The sequence below is a fragment of the Bradysia coprophila genome (genome assembly GCF_014529535.1).
Source record: "Bradysia coprophila strain Holo2 chromosome IV unlocalized genomic scaffold, BU_Bcop_v1 contig_81, whole genome shotgun sequence".
NCBI classification, from domain to species: domain Eukaryota; kingdom Metazoa; phylum Arthropoda; class Insecta; order Diptera; family Sciaridae; genus Bradysia; species Bradysia coprophila.
Window position 1 is genome coordinate 2,652,100 of NW_023503375.1, and position 16,559 is coordinate 2,668,658.

The following is a 16,559-nucleotide window of genomic DNA, read 5'->3' on the forward strand; positions in this document are numbered from 1 at the left end:
TAGAGGGTCAGTTCCTTGTGTGATTGTCCTTTACCACCTATTTGGCCTATCGTAATCTAGGAGGCATTGTGATTGAAATCCATCGATCGCTGGGTATAATGAAGTCGGAGTCGGAGTCGGAGTCGTATTCCTCCAACTAATGATGTAGAAGATTTCGTTTCAAACACTTAACTTTAGTGACTAAAGTGATATTTTAAAAGAATGAAGAAGCCATGATAGCCGTTCAACGAGCTTAACGCTAGCCTAGCTACACATAAGGACTCGAAATAGACCTAAATCAAATTGTTCTTCTGTACGCCTGTCAGTTTTGACAGTATAACAAAGGAAATATTTGAATTAGGTCTATTTGGCGTTGCTATGTGTGGCTAGAGTAAGCATATACGAAATCGTAAAAAGAGTAAACTCTATTATTTTGCGGAGAACGTAGTGAATTAGTAATATATATTACACACTTGTCACGAATAAGTCGAGGCTTGCTGAGACTGATGGTGACAAGTGTGTACTCTATTTTATTGCATAAGCGAAAAACAGACAACAACATAGACCTGAAGTGTAATTTTTGAATTATTCTTCTAGTTAAGTAATTTGACATCCGAACACCGCTCGTATGTGATAATAGTAGATTATTCACCTCTGTCCACATGTTTATTTAGACACTTGGGGAGTTGTTGCATGAGCCGAAGGCGGATGTTATAACCCCAAGTGTCTAAATAAACATTTGGACAGAGGTGAATACGCTATTTTACTTTACTAGTGAGGTAATGTGGCCTTTCCCTCACTAGTGAAGACCCTTTCCCTCGCTCGTAAAGTAAAACGCCATACACGTGAAATAATTTAATATCTCGTATCACGATGAGTAAAAGTATCCGAGGGCTTCAGCCCGACTTCAGCTGGATACGAGATATCAAATTACTTCACTGGTATAGTAATGTACTATTATCTACCGACGGCGAAATAATAGCACTTTTTCACTGCTATTATTTCACCTAGGTAGATAAAATACTTTACTGCTTGCAAAAAAGAAAATCTATATATAAAGTGGTCTGGAAAATTTATTTATACCGAGCTTTTGTTGGGCCGTAACATCTGGAAAAAATATAAAGCTGAAGATTTAGTCATTGATGACTTGTTCACATCACAAACGAAAAAGCTTTCTACAAATTTGTTTTCCACTCAAGAATCAATTTGTTGTAATTCTCCAAATTATTATTTGAATACCCACCAATGCTATTGAATCATGGAAATAAAATTAATTTTTCTTTTCTTCTGAAATTACAAATTTTCGAAATATCTAAATTGAAGCGGCATCCCGGTCTTAACTTTGTGTCCTCCAAAGTCACTTGATACTAATTTGTTTGGAAAATCGTTTCAAACACAACTGTTATGCTCTGCGTTTGCCTTCGTTAAAATCGTTCTCTGTTTTCATTATTCAACATCCACTTGGATTACAATGAAATCAATTCGTTTTCCAAACAAATCACTCCAGAAAAACAATTTAATTATTGGGGAAAAAAAATTTTAAAATATTTCCCCATTTTGAATTTATTACATTTATTGCACGAAAACAATACAAATGTTAGCCCATAAATTACCCGAGAAAGTTAAACGAGGAAAACTCACATTCGATTAAATTTAACAGGTTAAATGCGTGGTGTGTGATCAATACATTTTCATTAAATTTATTTTGTTTTTTAATTTTACATTCGAATGCGTGGTACGTATTATATTATACAATTGAAATTATAAATGAAATGTATGACATAACTGTAACGAGGTAAACTTCCCCGGGAAAAAAATGTTTGTAAATGAGCGATGAGCATTTTTTACGAGCAAACTAATGGATACGCAACATTTCGAAAAACAAAATGGTGCTACTTGGTGGACTAATTAATTAATTTGCAGGTGGTGCCCGATGATGGGTCATATAAGCATTTAGTCTATATTTGATAGCACACGATTTAGAAATTAGTGCACGGCAAATGTAACTTTTCTAGCAGAAGTGTTGACGAAAAAGTCATTGAAGTACGAGAAACACCAAACGATGGTAAGGTAAGGATGCTGCGAAAGTGCCCCATGCGAAAGCTGATTTTCACATATGTGAAAATGAAAAAAGTGAATCGGAAATGGTCCACATACATGTGATGGATGATTGTCGCAGTAGTCAGTTACTATGTAATGGTCATATTTCACCGGTAGTAGACTTATCAGTTTGGGACGATCAGTGAAGATCTCGAAACATAGATTTTGAAGCCAGCTACAACAACCCATACTGAGTTCCGTGGAACATCGAAGCTGCAGAGAAGGCGGACTCTCCAAACATTCACTATATTTTTAGTCATAACTCTCGTGGATCTACTAGCACCAAGCGGTCCGTATACTCTCTATGTAGGTCTTTCCAAGGACGACATTCGTACAACATTACAACATTATTGTCGAAAAACTGTTTTCGGTAAAGTGAAAGATACGTGTTTCCTAGAATTGAAAGACGAATCCAACGAGCTTTCACTCATTAAAATCGGAGACCGTTTGTTCCCCAATCACCTGAAGATCTGGCGATATCACTCTTAAAATAAAACACCATTGATATCATTTAACATTGCTGGCTATCAGATAGACTTCTTGTTCACACGTTGTCTATCTGATAGACTTCAGCTTATAAAACCGTGCTCTGTTTTGTTTAATACAAATATTTAACTTTATATCACACTCTATGACACACTCTATAAAGACGAATACTAACTGCAGTGTTCACGTTGTCGCAGATTATTAGCTGTTGTTTCTATCACAAGAGATTCATAGATACATGGGGGTGAGACATACTTCCTCTTTTATTTTATTGGCTATTTGAACCTTTCGTTTCAATAAAAGGAGGAGTCGTGCCTTTATGATGCACAATTTGAAGATTGACAATGATGAAAATTCAAAACTATAATTGCCAACTACACATCCATCACCATCTACGGAAACGAGAAACTGATAAAACTTGAATAGAGCAGGAAATTGCTGGCTAGTTTTAACAATTTACCCGTACGATGTCCACGCTATTAGCTGCTCCTAATAATTTCCTTTCCTTTTAACATACGAAGCTTCGGTACATAAAAGGATTCCGGAAACTATTTTCAATTTTGAACAAAGCATAACCTAACCATTCAATCTTTTTCCTTTCGATTTTTTTTCCTTTTTTTTGCAAATAGAATTCCGCATGTACTATCCAACCATTTACGGTACAAGAGATAATGTTTTCCACATAACAATGTATGTGCATGCATAATACACCTCTTACACCGAAATTCAAAAGGAATTGTAACATTTTTCACATTTCTTTTTTAACCGAACCGAAGCGGAAAATTGCCTGCCAGAGCATTTAGTAAGTGTATAAATGCATTTTCTTGATCATGATTTGAAAACGCCAAAGTGTATTCTAACAATGTGAAAATATGGTGTGATAATTTGAATGGAGCAGAAAATGGAATGTATTGAATATGTTCATGCAATGAGAGTACACGCAGACAGAGATTGAGATATAATATTAAATAATATGTAACCGTACCGCAAGCAAGAACCATATAATATATCGTATTCATAAGACATTTCTAATTTCATATTTATCTCAGTCGCTATTATTATCGGCAAAATCGTTCCAGTTACTTCAAAAGCAGTTGTGAGGAATGTAGGTCCTTTAGTGTAGTATTTACAACAAGTTTCTTTTTTCTTCATTCTTTCTTTCGGTGGAAATGATATATCTTGAACGAATCGAAAAGTATGTTTGTAATTTATTCGACTAGGTCGCTAGCAGAATTATTTTATAAATTTTTCGGTGAAACTTTTATCGTACATTGTATAAGTAAGTTTACATCTACGTTTTCGAGAACAAAAACTTTGCCAACAACATATCTCACCATACTTTTTTCCCTTGCATTTTGTCTCGAGCGAGAGAAGAAAAAAAATGTTCACAAATTCGACGTACATTTGTATCGGGAAAAAAATGTGGTTTTGTTCTACAGTCAGCCTATCAGTCTAAGGGCGATATTTATCTCACTACCTACAACGCTACTTTGTATTACATACACATCACAGTTACAACACTTTTATGCTATACGAGTTCGTTGCAGGAAACGTTTAAAGTTCCTAAACCAATTAGGCTAGACAAGTTACAATTGAAAAGTACTTGGCACAAACAGTGAACCATAAATTGTTGAAACTTGTGGTCATATCTTGCTTTAGTAATACTAATCTGACTTATGTTCCGATGAATCTTTCTAGAACCGTAACGAAATAATGACATTTTATAGGTTTATTACCACATTTGTCACACTGCGAATTCGAGTCTCTGAGCAGTGTGTGGTTGTCCAGGAAAGCCAAGTTAGCTGAGTGCAAGAAACAAGAATGTTTTCTGCCTTGTAAGGCCTGCGCAAATTTTTTTGGAAACCCTTCTAATGACTTGTTACAGACGGCTATCATCTGTTATCGATAACGACTTCGGGAAGAAACTAAATGCTCTGACTAATGAGGTCTTTATAAGACCGTCTCATAGCAAAAAGAAATTGAAGTAATAGATTCAAAATCATTCGTTGGAAAACACTACAAATCAAATGTAGTAATAGATTCAATAATAAAACTGATGAGACACTTTCCGTCTGGGAAATGTTATAACTGTCTTATTATCTTCCAACAATTTTATGCTACGGGAGCTGTAAAATGTGATATTTTATGTGCAAGGTGGTAAAAGGTTCACGTCTTCATTTCGATCGGTCGGGGCTCCAAGTTTAAAGATAAATTCTAGTTTTCTTTTCTTTTTCGAAGGATTATTCATGTCCGACCGGAGTATCTTATATTTCTTTGATTAGCCAGCGAAAATGTTCAATAAATTGACTAACTTTATAAACTGCGATACAACGTTGCACAGAATTGGTTTTTTAGCTGGATTTCTAGAGTTAAAATAGAAGGGTTGCGGGTTATGTAAGACACTTACCCATCCATTTCGTTCAATTATTTATTATAACCTGTTAGCAACTCGCAGAACTCACTTCCGTTCCGTATGTAGCAAAAACACCGTATCGCATTTGTGTCTTTGCTTTGAACGAGCTTTCAAGAGCTTATAGCTTCTTCTGTTTTCTTTTAAAATATTAAACTTTTCCAGTTGGAACCTAAAAGATGTTCAGAGTTTTTGAAAGCTCTAACTCGCAAACAATGCGATATGGTGTTTTGGCTTAACACTACAGCTTGTTTCAATTCCCCTTTTCATTCTTTCTAATCACTTTGCCTTCTTCACTTCAATCCATTGTGTTTGAGCTCAGGAATTGAATTTTGATAAATTCTTCATTTAGAACACATTAATAATGTGACATTATCGCCGCACTAATGGTATATAATGCCAAAACGAGGCAAAGGTTGGAATGACAAATTCAACTCTTTTTTATTCAAATGTGATTGAGGTTATTAAGCACCGGTAGTTGATACTGAACCAGTTGATTCTTCAGTGGTTGATCCACTTGTATTTGTTTCTGTTGCAGTTGATCCGCTTGTAGTTGTTTCCGTTGCATTTGAACCAGTTGAGGATGAATCGCTTGAAATTGAACCACTTGAAGTTGAACCACTTGAAGTTGATTCGCTTGTAGTTGTTTCGGTTGCAGTTGATCCACCAGAAATTGAACCACTTGTAGTTGAACCGCTTGAAGTTGAACCATCTGAAGTTGAACCGCTTGAAGTTGAACCACTTGAAGTTGAACCACTCGAAGTTGAACCATCTGAAGTTGAACCACTTGAAGTTGATCCACTATTATGCTCTGCGGCAGCTTTGTCTGCAGCAGCCTTGTCCGCAGCTGCTTTGTCCGCAGCAGCCTTATTTGCTGCAGCTTTATCCGCAGCAGCCTTATTCGCTGCAGCCTTTTCCTGTGCTTTTCGTGCTGCTTCCGCTCGTGCTGCAGCGTTAACTCTTTCAACTGCTGCACGGGCCTCGGCATTACGACGCTCAACTTCTTCTGCAGCACGACGATTAACTTCCTCTTGATAACGTGCTTGAGCGCCTGGGCCAAAAAATCTTGGTGGAGGACCACGATTGCCACCGCCATTGCCACCACGACCACCACAGTTTTGTGCTTCAGGTGCAGGAACACCATGAACCTTTTGAATTGGATTGTTTGAGAAGTTGAACAGAACAAAATGACCGAACAACCACAATTATACCTGGCAAATAGCGACTGCAACCAATAAGGCAATTAATATCTTCGACATTGTTTGACAACTTTTAGTAATTGATGTGAAATACGAATTTGATCATCTTTTTATAACGCATGATGACTATGGCATATTTCTAATTAATTTAAATTAAAACGAATTAAAACAATTGCCAGTAATTATTCAAATTCAAATAACTGAATATCATATGACGCAACGAATGTAAGCTTACGTTCCACCGACATTTTCGGTCTCATCATCAGGAGGTTTTTTTTCTGTAGAAACTTGGAAAAGTGAAATATTTTTAAAATTGATTTGGTCATCAACTTGGTTTTTTTTTAGAAAAAGTGACGTACACTTTAGTAATTGAGTCCGTAGTTGCATTGTTAATTTAGCTTTTGTTGTTTAATCGTGATTTCTTTCGATTTAATGAAATAGTTGGTTAATCCATGATTTCTCGGTAGGTCGGTCCTCGTCTCTCCTAGTACAAAATATGTCCACGTTGGAATCATAATTGTTAAAAACACATGTATGTACTCGACTTTAACGTATAATTCATCCGTTTTTTTTATTTTTAGATATTTAAAATATTTTCTGTGATGCATTCGGTGAATTTGTTTAAAATAACAGTTTTAATTTTTGGTGAATTTGAATATCGATGAAGTTGTGTAGCTAACATCATCATGATAATTTTATAATTTCGCAATTCCGGTCCATAATCATCACCTTTCCATGCATCCATTTAATGTCGTTTTGAAGGTATTTATTTCACAGTGCGTTTTTGATTATTTTTTCGCACTTGGGCTTTTTCACATTTTTTTCGCACGCTACATAGCTCAGTACTTTTAAGAAAGACTAAATTTTCTAAATAAAAACTTTGTTCATGACCAGGATTTGAACATCCAACACCAAAATTCTTCCAAACACCAAGCGACGACCATAGCCATTCGGCTACAGAGTCACACAATTATACAGAACGTATTGTTGAAGCGTACATACTAAGCATTGACTACTTGATTTTATTTAGCGCGTCGCTATACATCGCATTGCAATGTGTATATAGAACAGGTTGCTTGATCGTTCAAATGAATTCATGTTTGCATGTGAATGTTTGGTAGAAATTTTGGTAATATTTTGCATTGGAAAGGTGATTATGGCCCGAAATTGCGAAAAACGTTGTATCTACCACGGTAGGTATGCCGGTATTTTTTCGCACACGACGTCTTGTCGACCTCGGCTTCGCCTCGGATCGACAATCGACATCTAGTGCGAAAAAATACCTTCATACCTACCTTGGTAGATAAATAACTATATCGCAATGAATGATGTTATAGAAAGAGAGATACGCATCATATCATGCAACAGCTTTGTCAATACAGACAGGCTCAACAAACATGTCAAGCGTCACGTAGAAACCATGTACCATTCAAACAGAATCGAAAGAACGTTAGATATAGTTGATCTTACTGATGAAGTAAATTTGTTGATCTTGAAATATTTTCGCTCATTTCCAAAAATTCCCTTCAAATCAGTCACAGGAAGGAGTCTACACACTTTCAAAATTCGTGCTGTATGTCTTATTGTTATTAATTTTGAAACAAGAAGCGTGTCGAACGCTTTAGCTTTAGCGTACGACAAGAAAATTGTTTATTAATTTATTTCAATGTTTAAATCTGGAGAAGTACAACGCGAGGCACACATATATCAGAAATCTGGAGTGAAGACTGTGGATGGATTAGTTGTCATGTCTCGATTGTAAGCTTGGCAAAAGCAACAAACAATCGAAGACGAAGACAGATCTATTGTTTTTGAGTGACATTAAAATTAATAAATGAAAATAATTCTTCGAAAAAGTCGAATTCGGTCTTTTTCCCGCAGTTTCCCGAACAAACAACAAGCAATAAAATTAATGTGAAATTTATAGAAAGTCCGATCTTTTTAATTGCCGTACTTCACAGTCTATAAGTAATCCGGAGGAGAATTATCCTCAATTTGAGTGTTTACATCAGCCGTAAACATCGATAACGACGACAAAAATAATGACAAGCTCTAAGTAATATGGTCCTTTATATACAGGCCTCTCACTCTAAATTTGGACTCCCTATTAAGGAATTAAGGAGATTTTAGCACAAAAATAAGGAGAAATAAGGAAATTGTTAGTTGAAATTAAGGAAAAATGAGGAGAATTTTTTCGATAAAAATCGAAATTATTCTAAGATACAGCAATTAACATCGGAAGTCCGCCTCAACTTTAAAATAAAACGCAATATTGTTTATTTTGACGTATCGTTTTTGTAAAGTTGTATCGTAAAATTCACTTTTATCACGATGAAAATTTGAATATTTTGGGCGTGTTTAAGGCTTGAATTAGATTCTTAGCAAAGCTTAAGCTTTGCTAAGAATCTAATTCAAGCCTTAAAGCTAAGCTTTACCAATTATCCACTGTAAATGGATTAGGGTGACAGTTTTCGATGCGACAAAATTTTTGAAATTTAAGACGTACTTACGGCGTGAATTCTTACTTGACCCCACCCTTAAGTTTCAAAACTTGCTGGATTAGATTTTGATCTCGTTAACTGCAAAAGCTGTTGTTTGTTATCCCGTTCGAATTTCGAAAAAATAATAAATTGGTGAAGGTATCAAAGTATAAATTTGAAAGAAGTAAGTGTAAATAAGGCTAACACCTTGAATTGTTTGTAATAAGGACGCATGTCTGAGACAATGTTAAGGATGATTTACATGTTAAATCAAATAGTTCTACTCGAGACTCACGAGCCGAGAGGCGGTGTGGAACCACAAAAATATATGTAAAACCAGTCATGTTGGAACGATCATGAGCTACGACACCACCTTTTTATTAGAGTTCTTTGTGTTAAATTATAAAAAATACAATTTGCTGCGCAGCGAATTTTTTTCTTCTTAATTTTGATTTCTGTCGATGAAATTTGCGAAAAATAAGGAAAATAAGGATTTTTTAATAAAATAAGGAGGAATAAGGAGGTTTTTATAAAAATAAGGAAAAATAAGGAAATAAGGAGGTGTGAGAGGCCTGTTTAGATAGTAAAATGCATGTTAATAAAATTGAAGTACAAAATTTGAAATCAACAGATCAAAAATATACTTTGATCGATGGAAGTAATAGACCCGATAATAATACTGGTCAAATGTTTGCTTTCTCTAACAGGTTAAGAAAAGAGAAATGACCAGATACAGCAACATTTCATGCTTTTTAGACCCGTACGAAGTACTGGGGTCTTATAGGTTTACGCATACGTTTGTAACACTAGGGTTGCCATTTTTGAAAATTCGAAAAGAGGACATTTTGTACGAAAAAAGAGGACAAAAAGAGGACGCCTTTTAATTCGAAAAAGAGGACGAAAAGAGGACAAATATAGAGTCTTAGCTCTTTTATTATTCTATGTGGACCAATAGATATTCAAATAATTAGTGTGAAAAGTTAAAATTAAAATTTCATTTGGTTTGAGGAGAATCCGAGGTTTCAGTACCTACCATTTGTAAACATGACCTTTTTTTCCTTTTTTTATAAAAACCTTCATATTCTTCCTTATTTTCCAGAAAAGTGATTCTTTTACTTTTTTTGCTAACTTTACTTGGAGTTCTTGAACTGTAAGCTACAAGCATGCACTTATCTCAGAAGAAATTCATAAGTTTTTTTCGATACTCCATTTTTGTTTCGAAGTAAAAATCTAAAAAATAAGAAACGTGTTTCTTAATAATTTACAAATCTAGGCCTGTTCTAGGCACATTTTCTGAAATCTGACTGTTTCTGACCAATGTAGGAAAATTTTCTAAAACCTTTCCGTTTCTCACGAATTTCCTACAATCTGCCTATTTCACACCAATTTAGTTGCATTTTTAAATTGCTGCTAGAATACGACTCGATTTCAACTTAATTTCGTTTTTTTAATACTCCTGGTTTACTCCTTATTTTATGCATATAAAAACATAAAAGTCATAATGCTAAAGCTTCCTTAATTCCTAAATATGGAGTCGAATTTTTGACTGCGAGGACTAGTCAACTATATCATTCGAATGCTGTAGAAACTATGTAGCTTTAGAAATAGCTGCGCAGCGAAATTTTTTCCGTAAAATTTGACCACATCTGTTAAGTTTTGCTAAAATTTAACAATATTTTAGAAAAAAGAGGACAAAAGAGGACGTTGTGTGAAAAAAGTGATGTTCTTAGAATTTTTACAAAAAAGAAGAATTAGACGCAAAAAGAGGACATGTCCTCTAAAAAGAGGACGAATGGCAACCCTAGTAACACGTCGAATTGGACTCCCTGAGTAAGGGGAAACCTATTGTGGTTGTCTAGAGATGCCAAATCAGTGAAAAAAAATGTCCGTCTGTCCGTCTGTCCGTCTGTCTGCACGATAACTTGAGTAAAACGCATCCGATTTTGAAAATTCTTTTTTTTCCCGTTTGGTAATGTCAAAAGACAGGCTAAGTTCGAAGATGAGTAATTTTGGATCGACCCCTCCCGAGCTGGGGCCCAATAAGTGCGTAAGTGTTTTTCGACGATATCTCCAAACATTTAAGCACTACACTGCTCGGTGATACGTCAAATGAATCGACAAAAAAAAAGTTTATGGAAATCGGATGACCGACTCGTGAGTTAGACCCCTTGGTGTGAAACAGGCACAGGGCGGCAAGCAGTTTTTGCTTGTAGGTCGGCCACATTTGAACATATTTCGTCTGTTTTAGCTTTATTAGACCGTACCAATCAGGGGAAAAAAAGTTTATGAAATTATGTTCTCCGGAGCGTGAGCTAGGTCTCTTGGAGTGAGCTCTTATCTGGCTACTCGGCCGTACAGTGAACGTGGAGTATTTTGTCAATATCTCGAGTAAATTTTGACCGAATTTCATGAATTTTTTTTGTTTGAAAGGTATTAACGAATGTAAAGCGTCGGTACTATCTCATAACAAAATGGCAGCCGGCGGCCATATTGGATTTTATTAAAAGTTATATATCTTGGGAAAAATGGTACTTAGAGAGTTTCTGTTAACATGTAAATAATTAGTTATGTGTGTGGCGCTTCAGGCATTCCATATATGGACATCTATATATACCTATATACAGCTATATTAAGCTATATACAGGCATATAGAGCTATATAATAGCATATTCCTCTGTGAAATGTTTATTTATAGTAAAATATAGGTAGATATAGCGGTATATGGCTGTTTAAATAGGAATTTATTAAAGTTGACTTCGTACGGGGCTGTCTATATTGCCTCCGGCAATTTATTTGTATATGATAACAAGGCAAATAGTGGATAATGTAAATGATTTTAAATGGCGAATAGCTTTTCAGTAGAGAAGGGTATGAAGTAAGAGAAATAAAGAGTTTCACATTAAAGGCTTTTGATACGAATAGGTGTTTCGTACGGGTCGGCGTTAGCTATGTTTTCGATGTAATTATGGTGTTCGTCTCGTAACTTCTTACAGACATTAAGCAAATCTGGATAATTAAATTCTGTCACATCATGTCGCAGCTCATCGTTGTTTATTTTTGTCGTCGTTGTCGATAGCAGATGAATAAAAGTTTTCCGTTTTTCAGAATTCCTTTTTTGTGCGTCTATGGGAATTATGTCGATATAATTTGCAATTTGCGCAATAATTTATGGAAATTTTGCTGATCTACGAATCAGTACCAATCAACATAAATATACATTTCTAGAACACTTTCTCGACAAACTCATATTAGATGGAAGCAGGTCTATAAATTAAACATAAAAAAGCGAATGCGGTCGTAAATTCCAGAAAGGGAAAAAAAATTATTCCTTTTCTCAATGTGCTCAGCAAAATGTATACTTAAATTGTGAAGGCGGTTTCCTCACTTCGTAATATCGTACAAAATGCGATAAAATGTTGTTTACATTATGCTTGTTTTAATGGAAATAACTATGTAATATGCTCTCTACCTATATGTACGCTTCATGCTTCATCTCTTTACCATAATAATGTTCCTTCGACTAAACACATGTACGGGTGGAGTATGGAGAACGTATATAAGATTCTTGCAGAGAAAAGGGAGAAAAGAAAACGGGTGAAATAACAATAAGAATATTTAAAATAAGATTAAATTAAATGAATCCCTAACACGAACGTCTATTCTCTTTAAGAGCCACGACCACTTCAGCCTCGACACAATCACTGTCGTCGCGATTTAACACCAATTCGGATAAATTATCGCAAACAAAGCAAATTTCTTTTGGTTCCTTTTGTAGAATACCTACTGTTAAGCTCCATTCCATACATTTAGTCAATAAACCGCCCGAAAAAGAATAACTTTGAAGAAATTAAGCGACAATAATTGTCTGTGAACACCAGACATGGCAATGAACTATAAATGGCTCGAGAATTCGATGAAGCCTGAGGATCAGTAATAAGCTGGTTTGTAGGCAGGTACTAAAAAAGTCTTCGACGAAAAGATGGTCGACTTTAAAATGGAGCTGTACCACTTCACATTAATGTTGTAATCATTGGTTATGGTGGCTATCACTATCACCCACAAAAAATTCTCTCAGAATCTTTGCAGAATTTTAAAAAAATCGACGTTTCTCACAGACTACCAGGGTACCGTCGTTTGGCTTTGACACGACCTGAATCTAATTTTTGGTTGTAGCTTTACCATCTCGCTCGATTGGAACTCTCCTTGAGAATAACCACTTTCGAATATGTGTGGGCCTAAGACTGGGCTGTCGTCTGTGCGTCCAACATCGCTGTGCTTGTGGTGATATCGTTTTGGAGAACGGTCTCCATGGTCTGTCATGTCTGAAAGCTGCTGGCCGACATCCTCGCCATCGTTTGTTCAATAACATCATTTGGCGCACTTTGAATTCGGTCAACCATCCCAGCCAACTAGAACCTCCTGGTTTGTTCCGCACCGATAACAAACGAGTAGACGGAATTACTTTGGTTCCGTGGAAGAACGGTGAATGTTTAACCTGGGACGCGACTTGTTCCGACACTTTCGCACCTTCTTACCTTCATCAGTCGTCGAGAGAATGTGGTATTATCGCTGAAAATTCTTCTCGCTCGAAAAACCGTCTTTACGCACCGGTTACTGAACAGAATTTCGTTTTCGTTCCTGTGGCCGTTGAAACAATGGGACCATGGTGCGAAAGTGGAAGTAGATTTCTTCATGACCTTGGTCGTTTGTTGTGCGAGAAAACCGGGGATCCGAGATCTAAGTCGTATTTGTTTCAAAAAATTAGTTTGTGCGTTTAACGCGGTAACGCGATTTCGATAATGGGCACTTTGCCACATGGGAAGAAGTTAGATGAAATTTACGAGTTTTTGTAACTTCACTTTTGTAACCAATTTTAATGTTTCAATAAACGCTTTAAAAAGATTAAAAAAAAAACTGCTGACTGGTGGCGACTCAAATCTTAAATGGAGTTTCATATATTTGCGCACTAGTGCGTAAATTGACGTTTCTTAAAAATGATTATCTCACTGCTGTACATAAAGTATTGTTGTAAAACGTTAGTAAAATAATGTAAAGATAATCAGTCTGAGCGGTAAGTTTTCGTACCTTAATATTTTTAACATTTTGCTGCTTGAAAATAGAGTAAAAGCATAGGCAAAGCGTAGTCTCCTTCCACTCCATTAAAACTTTTTCGATTAAAATTGGAAATTAATTATGAATATTTAAATCGAGCCCTTATTTTGTAGATGTCGATCAACTTTCACCAAAAAAAAAAGAAAGTTGAAGGTTTTCGACTTTGGTAATTATTTCTTTTTTGAGCTGTTTACTTCCAACAAAATATTTTCCCGAGAATTTTCCACATCATCTCCGGTTGACAAACTAAATTAGATGCAAATTAATGCAAATATCCAATAAAGTCACTGTGTAGAACAGCAAAACATTTTGAATAATACAAAAACCGTAAAAACAAGTATTATGAGCAAGTGCGTAAAGCAGACTTTTTATGTTATCTTTTATTAAAATAATATGGCGAAGGATTCAGTCAATAAAATTGAAGCAATTTTTCTCTACAGAAAATTCGCTATTCTTTTCTTTTATGATAAAAAGTCAATAAACTCCTCGCTCGAAATTACATTTTCGAAATTCTAAACCACCATATGGAGTAACGTAATCTATTCCCCAAATAGATGTTGGGGAAATAAATCAAAATTTCATTTGGAACTTAGTTGAATAATTGGATGATGTAGTCTGTATCTGTAATTACAACATTACAAGCACTAACTCGACTCTTTAATTAAACTTTAACGAAAAAAAACCGACCATAAAAGAGTGTGGTAAACCGCTAAAATTCTCATCTCCTACTAAACGTAATGAATATATACAGCAGAAATAAAACAAATTTGTTTTCACATTCGTTAATTTAACTTCCACATCTAGACGATAAAGTTATGTACACGTTTAGCTTTTCCACTGTCACAAGCATATAAGGGACACATAGTCGTGAGGAAAATTCTTCCGAGAAATTCATCAATGAAGTAGATAGTCGAGCGCAGATTTTTGTTTTGACCGATACGATGTGTCGGTTAATTAACCTTTTACTATGTGAAATTTTATCTCCAAGTTTTTGTCGTCTAGAAATGATATTCCATACCTCCTACTTGGAAAACTTTATTTGATATTAATGTGATTGAGAAGGTTAGCAAAACCGGATGAGAACGAATGATTGAATAAGTGATGTATTGGAATGAATTTCACTACTATTTTTTGACCACCAGTGTAATGTGCGTCTGTTACTTCATTTGTTTAAATTATCATTTTGTGTTAGCCGCCAAATCTTGCACTTCTTTAGTTTTACTGTAAATTTCCCCATATAAGTGGACAGTAAGGATCGGAACAGGTCAGGTCAACCTGGATCAGGTTCAGGTCAGGTCACGACCCGATATTGACCTGAACCTGGTTGTGAGATTCAGGTCACGACCTGAATTGACCTGAACCTGTTTATGAGATTTAAAAATTGAAAATAAAGATACCCGTGTCGCGTCTTTTGACGAAAAAACTTGAAACCGGAAAGATTTTTCACTTTATAAATTCCTGAAATATGTGATTTGCGCCATTTTCCACCCAAATTCCACATAAGGTCTTAAGTTTGCCACTTTGCAACTACAGTAGTATGAGTAGTATTGTTCACTCAGTTCATCCAGTTTTGACTGATTCACTGAACTTTGTTTTGATGAAATGTCAAATCGGGACAGTAAATTTTAAATCTCAAACAAGTTTGTGTCGAAAATTTGTAGTATTTCGCGTAAAACAAAGTGATTCAGTTTAAATTTCGCACAGAAAATAGTTCCCAGTGTGCTCATGCTAGTGTCTTAAACAGAATTTAGGACAAATTCTCCGAAATAATTTTAAAGACAAATTAAGTTGGTCAAACATTGTGGGTGTTGTGAAAATCTCATTTTTAAAAGTAATTTGGTGTGAATTGTGCCATTCAGTGTTCAATTCCTTAATTTTATGTGCCTAGAAATTGCCTGCAATACGTTTCGTCGGTAAAATGTGAAGAAAACATACAAAAATATGTTGCCATTCAGGTAAACAAAATTCTTGACATGTCTGTTGTGAAGATAGTCGTAAGTGACACCACAAAACTGAAATTTTTTTGTCCGTTAATTTAAAAAATGATTTTTTGGCGGAAATGCTTTTATTTGAATGTGTGCATGATTCCGGTAAAATAAAATAGTGATAAAGTTACCACTATTGAGGACCTTTAAAATGGCATCATTGGTTAAATATGATTGGCATAGTCTATTGACCTGAAAACCGAAAAATGGAATCAGGTTGACCTGAAACCTGAACTGAAACCCACAGGTTTGTCAATTGTATAGAACTTATTTTAACATGCACAACTCTTGCTAATGAAGAATTATATTAAGTAAATAAGATTTTGATTTCAATGAATGGAGGTTGACAAGTTATTTACATGTTAGCGATCCTTTGAAGGGGTAGGGTAATTTGGCACCATGCAAGTTTGATGCGTGCCAGTTTCCACTGTAATGTGAATTTAGCACAGTGCCAGATTCACCATCTGAAGAGTAATTTGGCACCATGCAACTTTGGAAATTGGCACACGGTAGCCATAATAGAAAATTAAATAGTGAGTGGTGTGCTAATCATAGTTAGCCGTCTGTCACTATTAGTCAACATTATTTACCTATAAAGGAAAGGCTTGACAAACTGGAGAATTGTGATGTTTCGATTCGAGGAACGTTTGGCTGCTCGACGAAGATTGCTCAATAGGGCTGACGTAACTAATTTCGACTTTGTTCCTGCATTCATCGTGAACTCATTTTTCGGTGAATCGTCGTACAAAAAAACAGTTGCTTGTCAGTACCTTTGGCTATTTGAATGGCATCGACGCGAACATGCTCT

At 35.5% G+C, this 16,559-nt stretch overlaps 1 protein-coding gene across 5 annotated transcripts; it reads right to left on the reverse strand.

The window, feature by feature from the left end:
- Positions 1–5,391: 5,391 nt before the first annotated feature.
- LOC119072414 (protein rtoA-like) lies at positions 5,392–6,320 on the reverse strand. 5 transcript variants are annotated; one of them, XM_037177632.1, is made up of 3 exons: positions 6,187–6,320; positions 5,655–6,123; positions 5,392–5,549 (listed from the first exon to the last, which is right to left on the reverse strand). In XM_037177632.1, the coding sequence occupies exons 1-3, from the start codon at positions 6,232–6,234 to the stop codon at positions 5,440–5,442; spliced, it is 627 nt and encodes a 208-aa protein (XP_037033527.1). In that variant the 5' UTR covers positions 6,235–6,320; the 3' UTR covers positions 5,392–5,439. The 5 variants fall into 5 exon arrangements, with proteins under 5 accessions (XP_037033527.1, XP_037033524.1, XP_037033526.1 ...); XM_037177629.1 differs by having other exon boundaries at positions 5,392–5,607; positions 5,653–6,123; XM_037177631.1 differs by having other exon boundaries at positions 5,392–5,527; positions 5,612–6,123.
- Between the last annotated feature and the right edge of the window lie 10,239 nt (positions 6,321–16,559).

Excerpts from the sequence above, each read along its gene's own strand:
- LOC119072414 (XM_037177628.1), bottom strand. The coding sequence starts at position 6,234 with ATGTCGAAGATATTAATTGCCTTATTGGTTGCAGTCGCTATTTGCCAG. Across the intron at positions 6,124-6,186 it reads TTGCAGTCGCTATTTGCCAG|GTTCATGGTGTTCCTGCACC; the intron begins GTATAATTGTGG and ends CCAATTCAAAAG.